The sequence below is a fragment of the Heptranchias perlo genome, chromosome 10, assembly GCF_035084215.1.
Source record: "Heptranchias perlo isolate sHepPer1 chromosome 10, sHepPer1.hap1, whole genome shotgun sequence".
NCBI classification, from domain to species: Eukaryota; Metazoa; Chordata; class Chondrichthyes; order Hexanchiformes; family Hexanchidae; genus Heptranchias; species Heptranchias perlo.
The window spans coordinates 84123681-84149770 of record NC_090334.1 but is presented as its reverse complement, the minus strand read 5'-3'; the positions used below and the strand labels follow the sequence as shown (position 1 = coordinate 84149770).

The 26090-nt window shown below is 50.7% G+C and overlaps 1 protein-coding gene across 1 annotated transcript in view; it reads left to right on the top strand.

Moving 5' to 3' along the window:
- The window catches only part of LOC137326740 (nesprin-2-like), a 246195-nt gene that overhangs the window by 746 nt on the left and 219359 nt on the right, over positions 1 to 26090 (top strand). Inside the window, exons 2-8 of the mRNA XM_067992112.1 lie at positions 12169 to 12324; positions 13493 to 13633; positions 14758 to 14940; positions 18533 to 18670; positions 20397 to 20582; positions 22712 to 22834; positions 23765 to 23947. Of these exons, the coding sequence (XP_067848213.1) occupies positions 12169 to 12324; positions 13493 to 13633; positions 14758 to 14940; positions 18533 to 18670; positions 20397 to 20582; positions 22712 to 22834; positions 23765 to 23947 (1110 nt within the window). The remainder of the gene's footprint in view (positions 1 to 12168; positions 12325 to 13492; positions 13634 to 14757; positions 14941 to 18532; positions 18671 to 20396; positions 20583 to 22711; positions 22835 to 23764; positions 23948 to 26090) is intronic.

Genomic DNA, 26090 nt, shown 5'->3' with positions numbered 1-26090 from the left:
ATAACAGATATCCGGGAGTGAGTTACAGACTGGAATCTAATTGAGGGGTTTGGGGGGGTTTATATATAGAATAACAGATACCCGGGAGTGAGTTACAGGCTGGAATCTAATCGAGGGGTTCGGGGGGGTTTATATATAGAATAACAGATACCCGGGAGTGAGTTACAGACTGGAATCTAATCGAGGGGTTTGGGGGGGTTTATATATAGAATAACAGATACCCGGGAGTGAGTTACAGACTGGAATCTAATCGAGGGGTTTGGGGGGGTTTATATATAGAATAACAGATACCCGGGAGTGAGTTACAGGCTGGAATCTAATCGAGGGGTTCGGGGGGTTTATATATAGAATAACAGATATCCGGGAGTGAGTTACAGACTGGAATCTAATCGAGGGGTTTGGGGGGGTTTATATATAGAATAACAGATACCCGGGAGTGAGTTACAGACTGGAATCTAATCGAGGGGTTCGGGGGGTTTATATATAGAATAACAGATATCCGGGAGTGAGTTACAGACTGGAATCTAATCGAGGGGTTTGGGGGGGTTTATATATAGAATAACAGATACCCGGGAGTGAGTTACAGGCTGGAATCTAATCGAGGGGTTCGGGGGGTTTATATATAGAATAACAGATATCCGGGAGTGAGTTACAGACTGGAATCTAATCGAGGGGTTTGGGGGGGTTTATATATAGAATAACAGATACCCGGGAGTGAGTTACAGGCTGGAATCTAATCGAGGGGTTCGGGGGGGTTTATATATAGAATAACAGATACCCGGGAGTGAGTTACAGACTGGAATCTAATCGAGGGGTTTGGGGGGGTTTATATATAGAATAACAGATACCCGGGAGTGAGTTACAGGCTGGAATCTAATCGAGGGGTTCGGGGGGGTTTATATATAGAATAACAGATACCCGGGAGTGAGTTACAGACTGGAATCTAATCGAGGGGTTCGGGGGGGTTTATATATAGAATAACAGATATCCGGGAGTGAGTTACAGACTGGAATCTAATCGAGGGGTTTGGGGGGGTTTATATATAGAATAACAGATACCCGGGAGTGAGTTACAGACTGGAATCTAATCGAGGGGTTTGGGGGGGTTTATATATAGAATAACAGATACCCGGGAGTGAGTTACAGGCTGGAATCTAATCGAGGGGTTCGGGGGGTTTATATATAGAATAACAGATATCCGGGAGTGAGTTACAGACTGGAATCTAATCGAGGGGTTTGGGGGGGTTTATATATAGAATAACAGATACCCGGGAGTGAGTTACAGGCTGGAATCTAATCGAGGGGTTCGGGGGGGTTTATATATAGAATAACAGATACCCGGGAGTGAGTTACAGACTGGAATCTAATCGAGGGGTTTGGGGGGGTTTATATATAGAATAACAGATACCCGGGAGTGAGTTACAGGCTGGAATCTAATCGAGGGGTTCGGGGGGTTTATATATAGAATAACAGATATCCGGGAGTGAGTTACAGGCTGGAATCTAATCGAGGGGGTCTGGGGGTTTATATATAGAATAACAGATACCCGGGAGTGAGTTACAGACTGGAATCTAATCGAGGGGTTCGGGGGGTTTATATATAGAATAACAGATACCCGGGAGTGAGTTACAGGCTGGAATCTAATCGAGGGGTTCAGGGGGTTTATATATAGAATAACAGATATCCAGGAGTGAGTTACAGACTGGAATCTAATCGAGGGGTTCGGGGGGGTTTATATATAGAATAACAGATATCCGGGAGTGAGTTACAGACTGGAATCTAATCGAGGGGTTCGGGGGGTTTATATATAGAATAACAGATACCCGGGAGTGAGTTACAGGCTGGAATCTAATCGAGGGGTTCGGGGGGTTTATATATAGAATAACAGATACCCGGGAGTGAGTTACAGGCTGGAATCTAATCGAGGGGTTCGGGGGATTTATATATAGAATAACAGATACCCGGGAGTGAGTTACAGACTGGAATCTAATCGAGGGGTTCGGGGGGTTTATATATAGAATAACAGATACCCGGGAGTGAGTTACAGGCTGGAATCTAATCGAGGGGTTCAGGGGGTTTATATATAGAATAACAGATATCCGGGAGTGAGTTACAGACTGGAATCTAATCGAGGGGTTCGGGGGGTTTATATATAGAATAACAGATACCCGGGAGTGAGTTACAGGCTGGAATCTAATCGAGGGGTTCGGGGGGTTTATATATAGAATAACAGATACCCGGGAGTGAGTTACAGACTGGAATCTAATCGAGGGGTTCGGGGGGTTTATATATAGAATAACAGATACCCGGGAGTGAGTTACAGGCTGGAATCTAATCGAGGGGTTCGGGGGGGTTTATATATAGAATAACAGATACCCGGGAGTGAGTTACAGACTGGAATCTAATCGAGGGTTTCGGGGGGTTTATATATAGAATAACAGATACCCGGGAGTGAGTTACAGACTGGAATCTAATCGAGGGGTTCGGGGGGTTTATATATAGAATAACAGATACCCGGGAGTGAGTTACAGGCTGGAATCGAATCGAGGGGTTCGGGGGGGTTTATATATAGAATAACAGATACCTGGGAGTGAGTTACAGGCTGGAATCTAATCGAGGGGTTCGGGGGGTTTATATATAGAATAACAGATACCCGGGAGTGAGTTACAGGCTGGAATCTAATCGAGGGGTTCGGGGGGTTTATATATAGAATAACAGATACCCGGGAGTGAGTTACAGGCTGGAATCTAATCGAGGGGTTCGGGGGGGTTTATATATAGAATAACAGATACCCGGGAGTGAGTTACAGGCTGGAGTCTAATCGAGGGGTTCAGGGGGTTTATATATAGAATAACAGATACCCGGGAGTGAGTTACAGGCTGGAATCTAATCGAGGAGTTCGGGGGGTTTATATATAGAATAACAGATACCCGGGAGTGAGTTACAGACTGGAATCTAATCGAGGGTTTCGGGGGGTTTATATATAGAATAACAGATACCCGGGAGTGAGTTACAGACTGGAATCTAATCGAGGGGTTCGGGGGGTTTATATATAGAATAACAGATACCCGGGAGTGAGTTACAGGCTGGAATCTAATCGAGGGGTTCGGGGGGTTTATATATAGAATAACAGATACCCGGGAGTGAGTTACAGACTGGAATCTAATCGAGGGGTTCAGGGGGTTTATATATAGAATAACAGATACCCGGGAGTGAGTTACAGACTGGAATCTAATCGAGGGGTTCGGGGGGGTTTATATATAGAATAACAGATACCCGGGAGTGAGTTACAGGCTGGAATCTAATCGAGGGGTTCGGGGGGTTTATATATAGAATAACAGATACCCGGGAGTGAGTTACAGACTGGAATCTAATCGAGGGGTTCGGGGGGTTTATATATAGAATAACAGATACCCGGGAGTGAGTTACAGACTGGAATCTAATCGAGGGGTTCGGGGGGGTTTATATATAGAATAACAGATATCCGGGAGTGAGTTACAGACTGGAATCTAATCGAGGGGTTTGGGGGGGTTTATATATAGAATAACAGATACCCGGGAGTGAGTTACAGACTGGAATCTAATCGAGGGGTTTGGGGGGGTTTATATATAGAATAACAGATACCCGGGAGTGAGTTACAGGCTGGAATCTAATCGAGGGGTTCGGGGGGTTTATATATAGAATAACAGATATCCGGGAGTGAGTTACAGACTGGAATCTAATCGAGGGGTTTGGGGGATTTATATATAGAATAACAGATACCCGGGAGTGAGTTACAGGCTGGAATCTAATCGAGGGGTTCGGGGGGGTTTATATATAGAATAACAGATACCCGGGAGTGAGTTACAGACTGGAATCTAATCGAGGGGTTTGGGGGGGTTTATATATAGAATAACAGATACCCGGGAGTGAGTTACAGGCTGGAATCTAATCGAGGGGTTCGGGGGGGTTTATATATAGAATAACAGATACCCGGGAGTGAGTTACAGACTGGAATCTAATCGAGGGGTTCGGGGGGGTTTATATATAGAATAACAGATATCCGGGAGTGAGTTACAGACTGGAATCTAATCGAGGGGTTTGGGGGGGTTTATATATAGAATAACAGATACCCGGGAGTGAGTTACAGACTGGAATCTAATCGAGGGGTTTGGGGCGGTTTATATATAGAATAACAGATACCCGGGAGTGAGTTACAGGCTGGAATCTAATCGAGGGGTTCGGGGGGTTTATATATAGAATAACAGATATCCGGGAGTGAGTTACAGACTGGAATCTAATCGAGGGGTTTGGGGGGGTTTATATATAGAATAACAGATACCCGGGAGTGAGTTACAGGCTGGAATCTAATCGAGGGGTTCAGGGGGTTTATATATAGAATAACAGATATCCAGGAGTGAGTTACAGACTGGAATCTAATCGAGGGGTTCGGGGGGGTTTATATATAGAATAACAGATATCCGGGAGTGAGTTACAGACTGGAATCTAATCGAGGGGTTCGGGGGGTTTATATATAGAATAACAGATACCCGGGAGTGAGTTACAGACTGGAATCTAATCGAGGGGTTCGGGGGGTTTATATATAGAATAACAGATACCCGGGAGTGAGTTACAGGCTGGAATCTAATCGAGGGGTTCGGGGGGTTTATATATAGAATAACAGATACCCGGGAGTGAGTTACAGGTTGGAATCTAATCGAGGGGTTCGGGGGATTTATATATAGAATAACAGATACCCGGGAGTGAGTTACAGACTGGAATCTAATCGAGGGGTTCGGGGGGTTTATATATAGAATAACAGATACCCGGGAGTGAGTTACAGGCTGGAATCTAATCGAGGGGTTCAGGGGGTTTATATATAGAATAACAGATATCCGGGAGTGAGTTACAGACTGGAATCTAATCGAGGGGTTCGGGGGGTTTATATATAGAATAACAGATACCCGGGAGTGAGTTACAGACTGGAATCTAATCGAGGGGTTCGGGGGGTTTATATATAGAATAACAGATACCCGGGAGTGAGTTACAGGCTGGAATCTAATCGAGGGGTTCGGGGGGTTTATATATCGAGTAACAGATACCCGGGAGTGAGTTACAGACTGGAATCTAATCGAGGGGTTCGGGGGGTTTATATATAGAATAACAGATACCCGGGAGTGAGTTACAGACTGGAATCTAATCGAGGGGTTCGGGGGGTTTATATATAGAATAACAGATACCCGGGAGTGAGTTACAGGCTGGAATCTAATCGAGGGGTTCGGTGGGGTTTATATATAGAATAACAGATATCCAGGAGTGAGTTACAGGCTGGAATCTAATCGAGGGGTTCGGGGGGTTTATATATAGAATAACAGATACCCGGGAGTGAGTTACAGACTGGAATCTAATCGAGGGGTTCGGGGGGTTTATATATAGAATAACAGATACCCGGGAGTGAGTTACAGGCTGGAATCTAATCGAGGGGTTCGGGGGGGTTTATATATAGAATAACAGATACCCGGGAGTGAGTTACAGACTGGAATCTAATCGAGGGTTTCGGGGGGTTTATATATAGAATAACAGATACCCGGGAGTGAGTTACAGACTGGAATCTAATCGAGGGGTTCGGGGGGTTTATATATAGAATAACAGATACCCGGGAGTGAGTTACAGGCTGGAATCGAATCGAGGGGTTCGGGGGGGTTTATATATAGAATAACAGATACCTGGGAGTGAGTTACAGGCTGGAATCTAATCGAGGGGTTCGGGGGGTTTATATATAGAATAACAGATACCCGGGAGTGAGTTACAGGCTGGAATCTAATCGAGGGGTTCGGGGGGTTTATATATAGAATAACAGATACCCGGGAGTGAGTTACAGGCTGGAATCTAATCGAGGGGTTCGGGGGGGTTTATATATAGAATAACAGATACCCGGGAGTGAGTTACAGGCTGGAGTCTAATCGAGGGGTTCAGGGGGTTTATATATAGAATAACAGATACCCGGGAGTGAGTTACAGGCTGGAATCTAATCGAGGAGTTCGGGGGGTTTATATATAGAATAACAGATACCCGGGAGTGAGTTACAGACTGGAATCTAATCGAGGGTTTCGGGGGGTTTATATATAGAATAACAGATACCCGGGAGTGAGTTACAGACTGGAATCTAATCGAGGGGTTCGGGGGGTTTATATATAGAATAACAGATACCCGGGAGTGAGTTACAGGCTGGAATCTAATCGAGGGGTTCGGGGGGGTTTATATATAGAATAACAGATACCCGGGAGTGAGTTACAGGCTGGAGTCTAATCGAGGGGTTCAGGGGGTTTATATATAGAATAACAGATACCCGGGAGTGAGTTACAGGCTGGAATCTAATCGAGGAGTTCGGGGGGTTTATATATAGAATAACAGATACCCGGGAGTGAGTTACAGGCTGGAGTCTAATCGAGGGGTTCAGGGGGTTTATATATAGAATAACAGATACCCGGGAGTGAGTCACAGGCTGGAATCTAATCGAGGAGTTCGGGGGGTTTATATATAGAATAACAGATACCCGGGAGTGAGTTACAGGCTGGAATCGAATCGAGGGGTTCGGGGGGGTTTATATATAGAATAACAGATACCTGGGAGTGAGTTACAGGCTGGAATCTAATCGAGGGGTTCGGGGGGTTTATATATAGAATAACAGATACCCGGGAGTGAGTTACAGGCTGGAATCTAATCGAGGGGTTCGGGGGGTTTATATATAGAATAACAGATACCCGGGAGTGAGTTACAGGCTGGAATCTAATCGAGGGGTTCGGGGGGGTTTATATATAGAATAACAGATACCCGGGAGTGAGTTACAGGCTGGAGTCTAATCGAGGGGTTCAGGGGGTTTATATATAGAATAACAGATACCCGGGAGTGAGTTACAGGCTGGAATCTAATCGAGGAGTTCGGGGGGTTTATATATAGAATAACAGATACCCGGGAGTGAGTTACAGACTGGAATCTAATCGAGGGTTTCGGGGGGTTTATATATAGAATAACAGATACCCGGGAGTGAGTTACAGACTGGAATCTAATCGAGGGGTTCGGGGGGTTTATATATAGAATAACAGATACCCGGGAGTGAGTTACAGGCTGGAATCTAATCGAGGGGTTCGGGGGGTTTATATATAGAATAACAGATACCCGGGAGTGAGTTACAGGCTGGAATCTAATCGAGGGGTTCGGGGGGGTTTATATATAGAATAACAGATACCCGGGAGTGAGTTACAGGCTGGAGTCTAATCGAGGGGTTCAGGGGGTTTATATATAGAATAACAGATACCCGGGAGTGAGTTACAGGCTGGAATCTAATCGAGGAGTTCGGGGGGTTTATATATAGAATAACAGATACCCGGGAGTGAGTTACAGGCTGGAGTCTAATCGAGGGGTTCAGGGGGTTTATATATAGAATAACAGATACCCGGGAGTGAGTCACAGGCTGGAATCTAATCGAGGAGTTCGGGGGGTTTATATATAGAATAACAGATACCCGGGAGAGAGTTACAGGCTGGAATCTAATCGAGGGGTTCGGGGGGTTTATATATAGAATAACAGATACCCGGGAGTGAGTTACAGGCTGGAATCTAATCGAGGGGTTCGGGGGGTTTATATATAGAATAACAGATACCCGGGAGTGAGTTACAGGCTGGAATCTAATCGAGGGGTTCGGGGGGTTTATATATAGAATAACAGATACCCGGGAGTGAGTTACAGGCTGGAATCTAATCGAGGGGTTTGGGGGGGTTTATATATAGAATAACAGATACCCAGGAGTGAGTTACAGACTGGAATCTAATCGAGGGGTTCGGGGGGTTTATATATAGAATAACAGATACCCGGGAGTGAGTTACAGACTGGAATCTAATCGAGGGGTTCGGGGGGTTTATATATAGAATAACAGATACCCGGGAGTGAGTTACAGGCTGGAATCTAATCGAGGGGTTCGGGGGGTTTATATATAGAATAACAGATACCCGGGAGTGAGTTACAGACTGGAATCTGATCGAGGGGTTTGGGGGGGGTTTATATATAGAATAACAGATACCCGGGAGTGAGTTGCAGACTGGAATCTAATCGAGGAGTTCGGGGGGTTTATATATAGAATAACAGATACCCGGGAATGAGTTACAGGCTGGAATCTAATCGAGGGGTTTGGGGGGGTTTATATATAGAATAACAGATACCCGGGAGTGAGTTACAGGCTGGAATCTAATCGAGGGGTTTGGGGGGGTTTATATATAGAATAACAGATACCCAGGAGTGAGTTACAGGTTGGAATCTAATCGAGGGGTTCGGGGGGTTTATATATAGAATAACAGATGCCCGGGAGTGAGTTACAGGCTGGAATCTAATCGAGGGGTTCAGGGGGTTTATATATAGAATAACAGATACCCGGGAGTGAGTTACAGACTGGAATCTAATCGAGGGGTTCGGGGGGTTTATATATAGAATAACAGATACCCAGGAGTGAGTTACAGGCTGGAATCTAATCGAGGGGTTCGGGGGGGTTTATATATAGAATAACAGATACCCGGGAGTGAGTTACAGGCTGGAATCTAATCGAGGGGTTCGGGGGGGTTTATATATAGAATAACAGATACCCGGGAGTGAGTTACAGGCTGGAGTCTAATCGAGGGGTTCAGGGGGTTTATATATAGAATAACAGATACCCGGGAGTGAGTTACAGGCTGGAATCTAATCGAGGAGTTCGGGGGGTTTATATATAGAATAACAGATACCCGGGAGTGAGTTACAGGCTGGAGTCTAATCGAGGGGTTCAGGGGGTTTATATATAGAATAACAGATACCCGGGAGTGAGTTACAGGCTGGAATCTAATCGAGGAGTTCGGGGGGTTTATATATAGAATAACAGATACCCGGGAGTGAGTTACAGGCTGGAATCTAATCGAGGGGTTCGGGGGGTTTATATATAGAATAACAGATACCCGGGAGTGAGTTACAGGCTGGAATCTAATCGAGGGGTTCGGGGGGGTTTATATATAGAATAACAGATACCCGGGAGTGAGTTACAGGCTGGAATCTAATCGAGGGGTTCGGGGGGTTTATATATAGAATAACAGATACCCGGGAGTGAGTTACAGGCTGGAATCTAATCGAGGGGTTTGGGGGGGTTTATATATAGAATAACAGATACCCAGGAGTGAGTTACAGACTGGAATCTAATCGAGGGGTTCGGGGGGTTTATATATAGAATAACAGATACCCGGGAGTGAGTTACAGACTGGAATCTAATCGAGGGGTTTGGGGGGGGTTTATATATAGAATAACAGATACCCGGGAGTGAGTTGCAGACTGGAATCTAATCGAGGAGTTCGGGGGGTTTATATATAGAATAACAGATACCCGGGAATGAGTTTCAGGCTGGAATCTAATCGAGGGGTTTGGGGGGGTTTATATATAGAATAACAGATACCCGGGAGTGAGTTACAGGCTGGAATCTAATCGAGGGGTTTGGGGGGGTTTATATATAGAATAACAGATACCCGGGAGTGAGTTGCAGACTGGAATCTAATCGAGGGGTTCGGGGGGTTTATATATAGAATAACAGATACCCGGGAGTGAGTTGCAGGCTGGAATCTAATCGAGGGGTTTGGGGGGGTTTATATATAGAATAACAGATACCCGGGAGTGAGTTGCAGACTGGAATCTAATCGAGGAGTTCGGGGGGTTTATATGTAGAATAACAGATACCCGGGAGTGAGTTACAGACTGGAATCTAATCGAGGGGTTCGGGGAGTTTATATATAGAATAACAGATACCCGGGAGTGAGTTACAGGCTGGAATCTAATCGAGGGGTTCGGGGGGTTTATATATAGAATAACAGATACCCGGGAGTGAGTTACAGGCTGGAATCTAATCGAGGGGTTCGGGTGGTTTATATATAGAATAACAGATACCCGGGAGTGAGTTACAGACTGGAATCTAATCGAGGGGTTCGGGGGGTTTATATATAGAATAACAGATACCCGGGAGTGAGTTACAGGCTGGAATCTAATCGAGGGGTTCGGGGGGTTTATATATAGAATAACAGATACCCGGGAATGAGTTACAGGCTGGAATCTAATCGAGGGGTTCGGGGGGTTTATATATAGAATAACAGATACCCGGGAGTGAGTTACAGGCTGGAATCTAATCGAGGGGTTTGGGTGGGTTTATATATAGAATAACGGATACCCGGGAGTGAGTTGCAGACTGGAATCTAATCGAGGAGTTCGGGGGGTTTATGTATAGAATAACAGATACCCGGGAGTGAGTTACAGACTGGAATCTAATCGAGGGGTTCGGGGAGTTTATATATAGAATAACAGATACCCGGGAGTGAGTTACAGGCTGGAATCTAATCGAGGGGTTCGGGGGGTTTATATATAGAATAACAGATACCCGGGAATGAGTTACAGGCTGGAATCTAATCGAGGGGTTCGGGGGGTTTATATATAGAATAACAGATACCCGGGAGTGAGTTACAGGCTGGAATCTAATCGAGGGGTTTGGGTGGGTTTATATATAGAATAACGGATACCCGGGAGTGAGTTGCAGACTGGAATCTAATCGAGGAGTTCGGGGGGTTTATATATAGAATAACAGATACCCGGGAGTGAGTTACAGACTGGAATCTAATCGAGGGGTTCGGGGAGTTTATATATAGAATAACAGATACCCGGGAGTGAGTTACAGACTGGAATCTAATCGAGGGGTTCGGGGGGTTTATATATAGAATAACAGATACCCGGGAGTGAGTTACAGGCTGGGATCTAATCGAGGGGTTCGGGGGGTTTATATATAGAATAACAGATACCCGGGAGTGAGTTACAGACTGGAATCTAATCGAGGGGTTCGGGGGGTTTATATATAGAATAACAGATACCCGGGAGTGCGTTACAGGCTGGAATCTAATCGAGGGGTTCGGGGAGTTTATATATAGAATAACAGATACCCGGGAGTGAGTTACAGACTGGAATCTAATCGAGGGGTTCGGGGGGTTTATATATAGAATAACAGATACCCGGGAGTGAGTTACAGACTGGAATCTAATCGAGGGGTTCGGGGGGTTTATATATAGAATAACAGATACCCGGGAGTGAGTTACAGACTGGAATCTAATCGAGGGGTTCGGGGGGTTTATATATAGAATAACAGATACCCGGGAGTGCGTTACAGGCTGGGGAACGATTGCTGATCCGTCCGATTCCCTTTCTCCTCACTGATGTCGTGCTTTGTCCTGTTTGGCCTCACTTTGCCATCTCAGCTCTGGGGCTGCTGCCTCACGGAGGTGGTCTCAACATCCACCCCCTTCCCCGTAGGGGCTGCACCCGAGAGAGGAATTTGTTTTGCAGCAGCGGTTGAATGTGATGCTGTAAACACCTCCTAGCCCGTGGCGTTCTCTTTCATCCTGCACTTTATTAGCCGTCGTCCTGAGATTGAGTGGAGCCCGTGCTCCCGGATTGGAGAGAGAACCTGAATGAGTTGTTTTGTGAGTTGGAGGTGGAGTGGGTTGTGCGCAGGAGTCCTGTACTGTCGAGGGCCGGTGTGGTGAATGGATTGAGATGGTCTCGACACTGCCCCGTGCATTTCAATCGAGCGCTTTTCATTGTTTCCCCTCCTGCCTTTACCTTTGAAATAAAAACGCCAGGAACTGAAGCTCCTTCTCAATTCAAAATCATGAGGGGTTTCGATCGAGTAAATAAGGAGAAGCTGTTTCCAGCGGCAGGAGGCTCAGTAACCAGAGGACACAGATTTCAGATAATTGGCAAAAAATCCAGGGGGGAGATGCGGAGAATTTTTTTTTACGCAGCGAGTTGTGATGATCTGGAATGCGCTGCCTGAAAGGGCGGTGGAAGCAGATTCAATAATAACTTTCAAAATGGGAATTGGATAAATACTCGAAGAGGAAACATTTGCAGGGCCGTGGGGAAAGAGCAGGGCAGTGAGACTAATTGGAGAGCTCTTTCAAAGAGCCGGCACAGGCACGATGGGCTGAATGGCCTCCACCTGTGCTGTGTGATTCTCTGATTCTCCTGGAGCCGGTTGTCTGTTTTGAGAGAGTGATGTGGAGTCCTGGAGCCGGTTGCTCCGGGAGTCGCAGCCCTCGGTCCCACACGGATTCCTAACCTCACTTTGCCGTGTCGCCCGCAGGAACTGAGAGACGCAGTGAGCGCCCAGCGACAGGCGATGGCAGAGGTCAGCGGCCAGCTGCAGAACAGGTACTCGGAGCGATACACCACCATCCCCACAGATACCGCCACACGGATCCAGGAAACCAGCAGAGCGCTGGGAGACATGGAAGGGAAGGTGAGGCATTAAAGAAAGAAAGGATTTGTATTTCTATCGTGCCTTTCAGCACCTCAGGATGTCCCAAAGCGTTTTACAGCCAATGAAGTACTTTTTGAAGTGTGGTCACTGTTGCAATGTAGGAAACACGGCAGACAATTTACGCACAGCAAGATCCCACAAACAGCAATGTGATAAACGATCAGGATGTGGAGATGCCGGTGATGGACTGGGGTGGACAAATGTAAGGAATCTGACAACACCAGGTTATAGTCCACCAGTTTTATTTGAAAATCACAAGCTTTCGGAGATTATCTCCTTCCTCACCTGACGAAGGAGAAAGCCTCCGAAAGCTTGTGATTTTCAAATAAAACTGTTGGACTATAACCTGGTGTTGTCAGACTCCTTACATAAATGACCAGATTAGCTGTTTTTTGGTGATGTTGATTGAGGGATAAATATCGACCAGGACAACTTCCCTGCTCTTCCGATATTGACCATGGGAATATTTACATCCACCTGAGAGGGCAGACGGGGCCTCAGATTAACGTCTCATCCGAAAGTCGGCTCCTCCGACAGGGCAGCACTCCCTCAGTACTGCACTGGGAGTGTCGGCCTGGATTATGGGCTTGAGTTGGCAGTGGGGGCTCGAATCCACGACCTTCTGTCTCAGAGGCGAGAGTGCGACCCCCTGATCTCTTACCATTGCACAACTTAAACTGTTTGAAAGTGTAAGATCCCCTTCACAGTCTGAGCTGATAACTGCATCGTTCACTCACCAACTCTGACCAGGGAGGAGCAGTTCTGATACCTGCTCTGTGCTCAGTTGGTTTTTACCAGTCAGGACACTAATTAGGGCACTGCCACTAGGCTCAGTGCCCCCGGGCTGTGGGAGGGGGATGAAATCAGCCATGGTTCCTGCCCGAGATCACGGACCAGTGACCCCAGTGCTGTCGGATGCTGACCTGACCAGGCTCGGCCGTGAGGACCCCCCCCCCGAATATCCAGCTGACACTCACTGGGCTGAGACTCGAATACTGCTGCCGGACAGATGAGGTTCTGGAGGATGCTCAAAGCCCTGGAGTCGAGCCCAGCGAGAGTCTGGGGGAGCAAAGTGCAGCAACGAGGGACAGGGCAAAAATAAATTAACCCCAGTCTCTTTTTTTTTTGTTCTTTCTTCCCTCGTCAGGTGGGAGCACTGGGTTCCCAGAACGCCCGGAGTCAGGAGCTGAGCTGCAGGATCGGAGCCACGAAAACCGGACTCCACAACATCGAGGAGATTTTACAGCAACGGAGCAAATCTGACAGTGAGGCGCAGACCCAGCAAAAGGTCAGGCACAAAAAGGCACACCACCCGGGGTACAGGTCCCCCTTCTCCCCCCGTCAGTGCTGATTCTCACTGGGGTACAGGTCCCCTCCTCTCCTGAAGGTGCTGACTCTCACTGGGGTACAGGTCCCCTCCTCTCCTGAAGGTGCTGACTCTCACTGGGGTACAGGTCCCCTCCTCTCCTGAAGGTGCTGACTCTCACTGGGGTACAGGTCCCCTCCTCTCCTGAAGGTGCTGACTCTCACTGGGGTACAGGTCCCCTCCTCTCCTGAAGGTGCTGACTCTCACTGGGGTACAGGTCCCCTCCTCTCCTGAAGGGACTGACTCTCACTGGGGTACAGGTCCCCTCCTCTCCTGAAGGTGCTGACTCTCACTGGGGTACAGGTCCCCTCCTCTCCTGAAGGTGCTGACTCTCACTGGGGTACAGGTCCCCTCCTCTCCTGAAGGTGCTGACTCTCACTGGGGTACAGGTCCCCTCCTCTCCTGAAGGTGCTGACCCTCACTGGGGTACAGGTCCCCTCCTCTCCTGAAGGTGTTGACTCTCACTGGGGTAGAGGTCCCCTCCTCTCCTGAAGGTGCTGACTCTCACTGGGGTACAGGTCCCCTCCTCTCCTGAAGGTACTGACTCTCACTGGGGTACAGGTCCCCCCCTCTCCCCCCGTCAGTGCTGACTCTCACTGGGGTACAGGTCCCCTCCTCTCCTGAAGGTGCTGACTCTCACTGGGGTACAGGTCCCCTCCTCTCCTGAAGGTGCTGACTCTCACTGGGGTACCGGTCCCCTCCTCTCCTGCCAATCCAGGGGCAATTCCATGCTGGGCCACTAGAGGACAGGATTGTTCCATTTTCCGATCAATATTTGTTCTGTGGATATAGAAAAGTCAATGTCCTGCCAGAAATTGCTGGATAACATGTCCAGGGAGCAAAGATGTCCAGGGAGCTTTCCCTGCCCCCATCTTAATCTCCGCCTTTATGAAGTGAAGATGTTGTAGAAAGTTCCTTTAATGTCCCTGGCGGAGCTCATGTGGCGTTGCTCAGCAAAAGGGTTTACAGATGAACTGAAAATCCTTTCCTTCTATTCGTACAATAGTTTTTTGTGTTTTAATACGTGTTTCTGACTCTTCCTGCAGAGGATCTGGCGTGAGATCGATGAGTGGCACTCGGTCCTTTCCCAGCTCGACGCAGAGGTGCAGGATGTGGCTGAGCAGGATCCCGAGGTGGGTCAGGAGCTGATGGAGAGTCTGATGGAACCATTCCAGCAGCACCAGCGGGTGTCCTGGCTCGCGGAGCAGAGAACGACACTACTGAACAAGGTCACAAACCTGCACCACCGTCTCTCACACTGTGCACCACTCTTTCACACTGTGCACCACTGTCTCTCACACTGTGCACCACTGTCTCTCACACTGTGCACCACTGTCTCTCACACTGTGCACCACTCTTTCACACTGTGCACCACTGTCTCTCACACTGTGCACCACTGTCTCTCACACTGTGCACCACTCTTTCACACTGTGCACCACCGTCTCTCACACTGTGCACCACTCTTTCACACTGTGCACCACTGTCTCTCACACTGTGCACCACCGTCTCTCACACTGTGCACCACTGTCTCTCACACTGTGCACCACCGTCTCTCACACTGTGCACCACTGTCTCACTCTCTGTGCACCACCGTCTCTCACACTGTGCACCACTGTCTCTCACATTGTGCACCACTGTCTCTCACACTGTGCACCACTGTCTCTCACACTGTGCACCACTGTCTCTCACACTGTGCACCACTGTCTCACTCTCTGTGCACCACTGTCTCTCACACTGTGCACCACCGTCTCTCACACTGTGCACCACTGTCTCTCACACTGTGCACCACTGTCTCTCACACTGTGCACCACTGTCTCTCACACTGTGCACCACTGTCTCACTCTCTGTGCACCACCGTCTCTCACACTGTGCACCACTGTCTCTCACATTGTGCACCACTGTCTCTCACACTGTGCACCACTGTCACTCACACTGTGCACCACTGTCTCTCACACTGTGCACCACCGTCTCTCACACTGTGCACCACTCTTTCACACTGTGCACCACTGTCTCTCACACTGTGCACCACTGTCTCTCACACTGTGCACCACTGTCTCTCACACTGTGCACCACTCTTTCACACTGTGCACCACTGTCTCTCACACTGTGCACCACTGTCTCTCACACTGTGCACCACTGTCTCTCACACTGTGCACCACCGTCTCTCACACTGTGCACCACTGTCTCTCACACTGTGCACCACCGTCTCTCACACTGTGCACCACTCTTTCACACTGTGCACCACTGTCTCTCACACTGTGCACCACTGTCTCACTCTCTGTGCACCACTGTCTCTCACACTGTGCACCACTGTCTCTCACACTGTGCACCACTGTCTCTCACACTGTGCACCACTGTCTCTCACACTGTGCACCACCGTCTCTCACACTGTGCACCACTCTTTCACACTGTGCACCACTGTCTCTCACACTGTGCACCACTGTCTCACTCTCTGTGCACCACTGTCTCTCACACTGTGCACCACTGTCTCTCACACTGTGCACCACTGTCTCTCACACTGTGCACCACTGTTTCTCACACTGTGCACCACTGTCTCTCACACTGTGCACCACTGTCTCTCACACTGTGCACCACTGTCTCACTCTCTGTGCACCATTGTCTCTCTCACTGTGCAGCACTGTCTCTCTCACTGTGCACCATTGTTTCTCTCATTGTGCACCACTGTCTCTCACACTGTGCACCATTGTCTCTCTCACTGTGCAGCACTGTCTCTCACTGTGCACCATTGTCTCTCTCACTGTGCACCACTGTCTCTCACACTGTGCACCATTGTCTCTCTCACTGTGCAGCACTGTCTCTCTCACTGTGCACCATTGTCTCTCTCACTGTGCACCACTGTCTCTCACACTGTGCAATATTATCTCTCACACTGTGCACCATTGTCTCTCTCACTGTGCACCACTGTCTCTCTCACTGTGCACCAAAGTCTCTCTCACTGTGCACCACTGTCTCTCACACTGTGCACCATTGTCTCTCTAACTGTGCACCATTGTCTCTCACATGGTGCACGATTGCCTCTTTCACTGTATGATTCTCTCTCACTGCATGATTGTCTCTCACACTGCACCATTGTCTCTCCAACTGTGCACGATTGTCTCTCCAACTGTGCACGATTGTCTCTCCAACTGTGCACGATTGTCTCTCTCACTGTGCACGATTGTCTCTCTCTGTACACTAATGACTCTCTCACTGTGCATGATTCTCCCCCACTGCTTGATTGTCTCTCTCATTGTGCACTATTGACTCTCATACTGTGTACGATTGTCTCTCGCTGTTCACGAATGTATCTCACTGCATGATTGTCTCTCACACTGTGCACGATTCTCTCTCACTGCACGATTTCCTCTCACTCGGTGCACTATTGTCTCACACTGCGCATGATTGTCTCTCTCACTGTACACTAATGACTCTCACTGCTCAATTGTCTCTCACACTGTGCATGATTGTCTCATACTGCACACGATTGTCTCTCACACTGTCTTTCACACGGCATGAGTGTCTCTCACACCATGCGCTTTTGTCTGTCACGTTGTGCACTGTTGTCTCTTGCTGTACCTGCCCTGGGAGTGTTTGATGGGACAGTGTAGAGGGAGCTTTACTCTGTATCTAACCCTGTACCTGCCCTGGGAGTGTTTGATGGGACAGTGTAGAGGGAGCTTTACTCTGTATCTAACCCTGTACCTGCCCTGGGAGTGTCTGATGGGACAGTGTAGAGGGAGCTTTACTCTGTATCTGACCCGTGCTGTACCTGCCCTGGGAGTGTTTGATGGGACAGTGTAGAGGGAGCTTTACTCTGTATCTAACCCTGTACCTGCCCTGGGAGTGTTTGATGGGACAGTGTAGAGGGAGCTTTACTCTGTATCTAACCCTGTACCTGCCCTGGGAGTGTTTGATGGGACAGTGTAGAGGGAGCTTTACTCTGTATCTAACCCTGTACCTGCCCTGGGAGTGTCTGATGGGACAGTGTAGAGGGAGCTTTACTCTGTATCTGACCCGTGCTGTACCTGCCCTGGGAGTGTTTGATGGGACAGTGTAGAGGGAGCTTTACTCTGTATCTGACCCGTGCTGTACCTGCCCTGGGAGTGTTTGATGGGACAGTGTAGGGGGAGCTTTACTCTGTATCTGACCCGTGCTGTACCTGCCCTGGGAGTGTTTGACGGGACAGTGTAGAGGGAGCTTTACTCTGTATCTAACCCATGCTGTACCTGCCCTGGGAGTGTTTGATGGGACAGTGTAGAGGGAGCTTTACTCTGTATCTAACCCGTGCTGTACCTGCCCTGGGAGTGTTTGATGGGACAGTGTAGAGGGAGCTTTACTCTGTATCTGACCCGTGCTGTACCTGCCCTGGGAGTGTTTGATGGGACAGTGTAGAGGGAGCTTTACTCTGTATCTAACCCATGCTGTACCTGCCCTGGGAGTGTTTGATGGGACAGTGTAGAGGGAGCTTTACTCTGTATCTAACCCGTGCTGTACCTGCCCTGGGAGTGTTTGATGGGACAGTGTAGAGGGAGCTTTACTCTGTATCTAACCCGTGCTGTACCTGCCCTGGGAGTGTTTGATGGGACAGTGTAGAGGGAGCTTTACTCTGTATCTAACCCTGTACCTGCCCTGGGAGTGTTTGATGGGACAGTGTAGAGGGAGCTTTACTCTGTATCTGACCCGTCCTCTGCTGGTGTTTGACGCTGACCACTGGATGCCTCCAATGGCAAGAATGTAACTCCTCAGCACTGACATACACACCTTGATTAGCCACAAAACCCAGAACTAAAAGATGAAGAATGTTTGTGTGTTTGTGAGCAGATTCCTGAGTGCCTGGAGGAGTATAAACAGATAACGGACTCGGTGATGTCTTGGATTCGGAGCACAGAAGCTCTGCTCTCCAGCGAGACTGACTACAGCACAGCCAAGTCACTCGGCAAACAGCACTTTGCCTTTCAGGTGAGCACTAGAGGGACAATCTCCACTCCAGATAAGATTTCATTATCGTGGCTCAGTGAGTAACACTCTCATCTGCGAGTCAGAAAGTCGTGGGTTCAAGCCTGACTCCTTCAGCAAATAATCTCGGCTGACGCTTCAGTTCAGTATCATAGAATCATACTGCCTAGAAGGAGGCCATTCAGCCCATCGAGCCTGTGCTGGCTCTTTGAAAGAGCCATCCAATTAGTCCCACTCCCCAGCTCTTTTCCCCACAGCCCTGTAAATTTTTCTTTTTGAAGTATATATCCAATTCCCTTTTGGATACTGAGGGAGTGCTGAGATGATAAACCGAGGCCCCGTCTGCCCTCTCGGGTGGGTGTAAAAGGTCCCAGGTCACCCCTCAGTCTTCTCTTTCTAGAGAAAAGAGCCCCAGCCTGTTCAGCTTTTCCTCACAGGTATAACCTCTCACTGCTGGTATCATCCTTGTGAATCTTTTCTCATAGAATCATAGAAATTTACGGCACAGATCGAGGCCATTCGGCCCATCGTGTCCGTGTCGGCCGAAAAAGAGCTACCCAGCCTAACCCCACTTTCCAGCACTTGGTTCGTAGCCCTGCAGGTTCCGGCTCTTCAGGTGCACGTCCAGGTACTTTTTAAATGAGTTGAGGGTTTCTGCCTCTCCCACCCTCTCAGGCAGTGAGTTCCAGACCCCCACCCCCTCTGGGTGAAAAAAATTCTCCTCAGCTCCCCTCTAAACCTTCTACCAATCACTTTAAATCTATGCCCCCTGGTTATTGACCCCTCCGCTAAGGGAAATAGGTCCTTCCTATCCACTCTATCTAGGCCCCTCATAATTTTGTACACCTCAATCAAATCTCCCCTCAGCCTCCTCTGTTCCAAGGAAAACAACCCCAGCCTGTCCAATCTTTCCTCATAGCTAAAATTCTCCAGACCTGACAACATCCTCGTAAATCTCCTCTGTACCCTCTCTAGTGCAATTACATCCTTCCTGTAATGTGGTGACCAGAACTGTACACTGTACTCCAGCTGTGGCCTAACTAGTGTTTTATACAGTTCTAGCATAACATCCCTGCTCTTATATTCTATGCCTCGGCTTATAAAGGAAAGTATTCCATATGCCTTCTTAACCACCTATCTACCTGTCCTGCTACCTTCAGGGATCTGTGGACATGCACTCCAAGCTCCCTCACTTCCTCTACACCTCTCAGTATCCTCCCATTTATTGTGTATTCCCTTGCCTTGTTTGCCCTCCCCAAATGCATTACCTCACCCTTCTCCGGATTGAACTCCATTTGCCACTTTTCTGCCCATCTGACCAGTCCATTGATATCTTCCTGCAGTCTACAGCTTTCCTCCTCACTATCAACCACACGGCCTGTCTTTGTGTCGTCCACAAATTTCTTAATCATGCCCCCTACGTTTAAGTCTAAATCATTAATGTATACCACAAAAAGCAATGGACTTAGTTTTTTGCACCTTCTCCAGTGCCTCTCTATCCTTTTTATAATATGGAGACCAGAACTGTGCACAGTACTCCAAGTGTGATCTAACCAAGGTTCGATACAAGTTTAACATAACTTCTCTGCTTTTCAATTCTATCCCTCTAGAAATGAACCCCAGTGTTTGATTTGCTTTTTTTATGGCCTTATTAACCTGTGTTAATGATTTGTGAATCTGTACCCCCAGATCTGCTTTTAGTCTTTGTGTTTTCGTTCCTTGATTAAAGATGGCGGCGGAGAGCGGCAGACAGAAAGAAAATGGCCTCCAAGACATCGCGTCTAGACTGAAGGAGCTGTCTGCGATGTACCAGACTGACGAGATGATGCAGCGGGTCAGTGAGCTCGGCGAGGGCGGGTCCGCCATACGGCAAGCTGTCGCTGGGAAACTAGACGAGATGGAGAACATCGCCACGGTGAGTCAGTCTCCCCCCCGACACTCCCACCGCCCCCCCCCCCCCGACACTCCCACCGCCCCCCCCCCGACACTCCCACCGCCCCCCCCCCGACACTCCCACCGCCCCCCCCCCGACACTCCCACCGCCCCCCCCCCAACACTCCCACCGACCCCCCCCCCGACACTCCCACCGACCCCCCCCCCGACACTCCCACCGCCCCCCCCCCCGACACTCCCACCGACCCCTCCCCCGACACTCCCACCGCCCCCCCCCCCGACACTCCCACCATCCCCCCCCGACACTCCCACCGCCCCCCCCCCGACACTCCCACCGCCCCCCCCCCCCCGACACTCCCACCGCCCCCCCCCCCGACACTCCCACCGCCCCCCCCCGACACTCCCACCGCCCCCCCCCGACACTCCCACCGCCCCCCCCCGACACTCCCACCGCCCCCCCCGACACTCCCACCGACCCCTCCCCCGACACTCCCACCGCCCCCCCCCCCCCCGACACTCCCACCGCCCCCCCCCGACACTCCCACCATCCCCCCCCCCGACACTCCCACCGCCCCCCCCCCGACACTCCCACCATCCCCCCCCCCGACACTCCCACCGCCCCCCCCCGACACTCCCACCGCCCCCCCCCCGACACTCCCACCGCCCCCTCCCCGACACTCCCACCGCCCCCTCCCCCGACACTCCCACCGACCCCTCCCCCGACACTCCCACCGCCCCCCCCCCCGACACTCCCACCGCCCCCCCCCCCCCGACACTCCCACAGTCCCCCCCCCGACACTCCCACCGCCCCCCCCCCGACACTCCCACCGCCCCCCCCCGACACTCCCACCGCCCCCCCCCCGACACTCCCACCGACCCCTCCCCCGACACTCCCACCGCCCCCCCCCGACACTCCCACCGCCCCCCCCCTGACACTCCCACCGACCCCCCCCCCGACACTCCCACCATCCCCCCCCCCGACACTCCCACCGCCCCCCCCCGACACTCCCACCATCCCCCCCCCCGACACTCCCACAGCCCCCCCCCCGACACTCCCACCATCCCCCCCCCGACACTCCCACAGCCCCCCCCCGACACTCCCACCGCCCCCCCCCCGACACTCCCACCGCCCCCCCCCCGACACTCCCACCGCCCCCCCCCGACACTCCCACCGCCCCCTCCCCCGACACTCCCACCGACCCCTCCCCCGACACTCCCACCGCCCCCTCCCCCGACACTCCCACCGCCCCCCCCCCCGACACTCCCACCGACCCCCCCGACACTCCCACCGCCGCCCCCCCCGACACTCCCACCGACCCCCCCCCGACACTCCCACCGCCCCCCCCCCGATACTCCCACCGCCCCCCCCCCCGACACTCCCACCGCCCCCCCCCCCGACACTCCCACCGACCCCCCCCGACACTCCCACAGTCCCCCCCCCGACACTCCCACCGCCCCCCCCCGACACTCCCACCGACCCCCCCCGACACTCCCACAGTCCCCCCCCCGACACTCCCACCGCCCCCCCCCCGACACTCCCACCGACCCCCCCCCGACACTCCCACCGACCCCTCCCCGACACTCCCACCGCCCCCCCCCGACACTCCCACCGACCCCTCCCCGACACTCCCACCGCCCCCCCCCGACACTCCCACCGACCCCTCCCCGACACTCCCACCGACCCCCCCCCGACACTCCCACCGACCCCCCCCGACACTCCCACCGCCCCCCCCGACACTCCCACAGTCCCCCCCCGACACTCCCACCGCCCCCCCCCCGACACTCCCACCGACCCCCCCCCGACACTCCCACCGACCCCTCCCCGACACTCCCACCGCCCCCCCCCGACACTCCCACCGACCCCTCCCCGACACTCCCACCGACCCCTCCCCGACACTCCCACCGCCCCCCCCCGACACTCCCACCGACCCCCCCCGACACTCCCACCGCCCCCCCCGACACTCCCACAGTCCCCCCCCCGACACTCCCACCGCCCCCCCCCCGACACTCCCACCGACCCCCCCCCGACACTCCCACCGACCCCTCCCCGACACTCCCACCGCCCCCCCCCCCGACACTCCCACCGCCCCCCCCCGACACTCCCACTGAGCCTTCAAACTAACCTTTCTGTTAATTCTGTGTCTGTTTCAGGAGCTCGGGGATATCGAGTCGGAAGTGAAAACCCTCGAAAGTAAAGTTTCTAAGATTAACACCATCCTGTCGTCCGTCGACCTCTGTGACCTGCCCGTCCCAGAGCATCTGGAGAACCGACAGGTGCGAGCATTTCCCTTCATTTTATTCCCAGCTTGAGCGGGTTCATACCGCTGGCGTCGGTGGGGATAGTTTACTCCGACAGCCAAGGGAGCAGCTCCTGGGGTTGTATCGTGTTAGTCTCTTGTACCCAGGAGTTTGTATCCAGGTGTTTGTATCTCGGTTTGCGGACCAGGTGTTTGTATCCAGGTGTTTGCATCCAGGTGTTTCTTAACAGGTCTTAGTGACCAGGTGTTTGTGCCCAGATGGTTGTGACCAGGTGTTTGTGCCCAGGTGTTTGCATCCAGGTGTTTGTGACTCGGTCTTAGTGACCAGGTGTTTGTGCCCAGATGGTTGTGACCAGGTGTTTGTGCCCAGGTGTTTGTGCCCAGGTGTTTGTGCCAAGGTGTTTGTGTCCAGGTGTTTGTGTCCAGGTGTTTGTGCCCAGATGCTTGTGCCCAGGTGTTTGTGCCCAGGTCTTAGTGACCAGTTGTTTGTGCCCAGATGATTGTGATCAGGTGTTTGTGCCCAGATGCTCGTGACCAGGTGCTTGTGCCCGGGTGCTTGTGCCCGGGTGCTTGTGCCCGGGTGCTTGTGCCCAGATGCTTGTGCCCAGGTGTTTGTGTCCAGGTGTTTGTGCCCAGATGCTTGTGCCCAGGTGTTTGTGCCCAGGTCTTAGTGACCAGGTGTTTGTGCCCAGATGCTTGTGACCAAGTGTTTGTGCCCAGATGCTTGTGACCAGGTGCTTGTGACCAGGTGCTTGTGACCAGGTGTTTGTGCCCAGGTGTTTGTGCCCAGATGTTTGTGCCCAGGTGTTTTACCCGTGCTGTGCCTCTCAATATCATTATGCTCCCAGCCCTCTCTATGCGACGTGATTCGGTCCCTGGACAACGGAACGTCACAGCCCGGAGATGCTGTGTCCTGTTGGTAATGAATCTACTTTCCTGACTTTAGATAATCCTGGAGAATCTGGAGGAGATGAAGGATCTTGTTGGTGTGATGGAGGAGTGGAAGAAATCGCTGGGATTACCCGAAGAAGCAGTTTGTGCGTTTGAGGTCTTCACTAAGGTCGCTCGAGTGACCGATGAGCTGACACACTTACAGGAAGTGACAACACAGCAGAGCACCGTGTTACAGGTACATCGTCACTGACCCCGCCGACAGGTCATCGGCCCCGCCGACAGGTCATTGATCCCATGGAGAGGTCATCGACCTCGCTGACAGATCCTTGACCCCACGGACAGGTCATCGGCCCCGCCGACAGGTCATCGACCCCGCCGACAGGTCATTGATCCCATGGAGAGGTCTACGACCCCGTGGAGAGGTCACCGACCCCGCGGACAGGTCAATGTCCCTGTGTATCTGACCATGTGTATATATCCGTGCGTGTATATCTGTGTGTATCTGTGTGTATCCGTGCGTGTATATCTGTGTGTATCTGTGCGTGTATATCTGTGTGTATCTGTGTGTATCCGTGCGTGTATATCTGTGTGTATCTGTGTGTATCCGTGCGTGTATATCTGTGTGTATCTGTGTGTATCCGTGCGTGTATATCTGTGTGTATCTGTGTGTATCTGTGCGTGTATATCTGTGTATATATGTGTGTATCCGTGCGTGTATATCTGTGTGTATCTGTGTGTATCCGTGCGTGTATATCTGTGTGTATCTGTGTGTATCCGTGCGTGTATATCTGTGTGTATCTGTGTGTATCCGTGCGTGTATATCTGTGTGTATCTGTGTGTATCTGTGCGTGTATATCTGTGTGTATCTGTGTGTATCTGTGTGTATCCGTGTGTGTATCTGTGTGTATCCGTGCGTGTATATCTGTGTGTATCCGTGCGTGTATCTGTGTGTATCCGTGCGTGTATATCTGTGTGTATCTGTGCGTGTATATCTGTGTGTATCCGTGCGTGTATATCTGTGTGTATCTGTGTGTATCCGTGCGTGTATATCTGTGTGTATCCGTGCGTGTATATCTGTGTGTATCTGTGTGTATCTGTGTGTATCCGTGCGTGTATATCTGTGTGTATCTGTGTGTATCTGTGTGTATCCGTGTGTGTATCTGTGTGTATCCGTGCGTGTATATCTGTGTGTATCCGTGCGTGTATATCTGTGTGTATCTGTGTGTATCCGTGCGTGTATATCTGTGTGTATCTGTGTGTATCCGTGCGTGTATATCTGTGTGTATCTGTGTGTATCTGTGTGTATCCGTGCGTGTATATCTGTGTGTATCTGTGTGTATCCGTGCGTGTATATCTGTGTGTATCTGTGTGTATCTGTGCGTGTATATCTGTGTGTATCTGTGTGTATCCGTGCGTGTATATCTGTGTGTATCTGTGTGTATCCGTGCGTGTATATCTGTGTGTATCTGTGTGTATCCGTGCGTGTATATCTGTGTGTATCTGTGTGTATCTGTGCGTGTATATCTGTGTGTATCTGTGTGTATCTGTGTGTATCCGTGTGTGTATCTGTGTGTATCCGTGCGTGTATATCTGTGTGTATCCGTGCGTGTATCTGTGTGTATCCGTGCGTGTATATCTGTGTGTATCTGTGCGTGTATATCTGTGTGTATCCGTGCGTGTATATCTGTGTGTATCTGTGTGTATCCGTGCGTGTATATCTGTGTGTATCCGTGCGTGTATATCTGTGTGTATCTGTGTGTATCTGTGTGTATCCGTGCGTGTATATCTGTGTGTATCTGTGTGTATCTGTGTGTATCCGTGTGTGTATCTGTGTGTATCCGTGCGTGTATATCTGTGTGTATCCGTGCGTGTATATCTGTGTGTATCTGTGTGTATCCGTGCGTGTATATCTGTGTGTATCTGTGTGTATCCGTGCGTGTATATCTGTGTGTATCTGTGTGTATCTGTGTGTATCCGTGCGTGTATATCTGTGTGTATCTGTGTGTATCCGTGCGTGTATATCTGTGTGTATCTGTGTGTATCCGTGCGTGTATATCTGTGTGTATCCGTGCGTGTATATCTGTGTGTATCTGTGTGTATCCGTGCGTGTATATCTGTGTATATCTGTGTGTATCTGTGTGTATCCGTGCGTGTATATCTGTGTGTATCTGTGTGTATCCGTGCGTGTATATCTGTGTGTATCTGTGTGTATCCGTGCGTGTATATCTGTGTGTATCTGTGTGTATCCGTGCGTGTATATCTGTGTGTATCTGTGTGTATCCGTGCGTGTATATCTGTGTGTATCCGTGCGTGTATATCTGTGTGTATCTGTGTGTATCCGTGCGTGTATATCTGTGTGTATCTGTGTGTATCCGTGC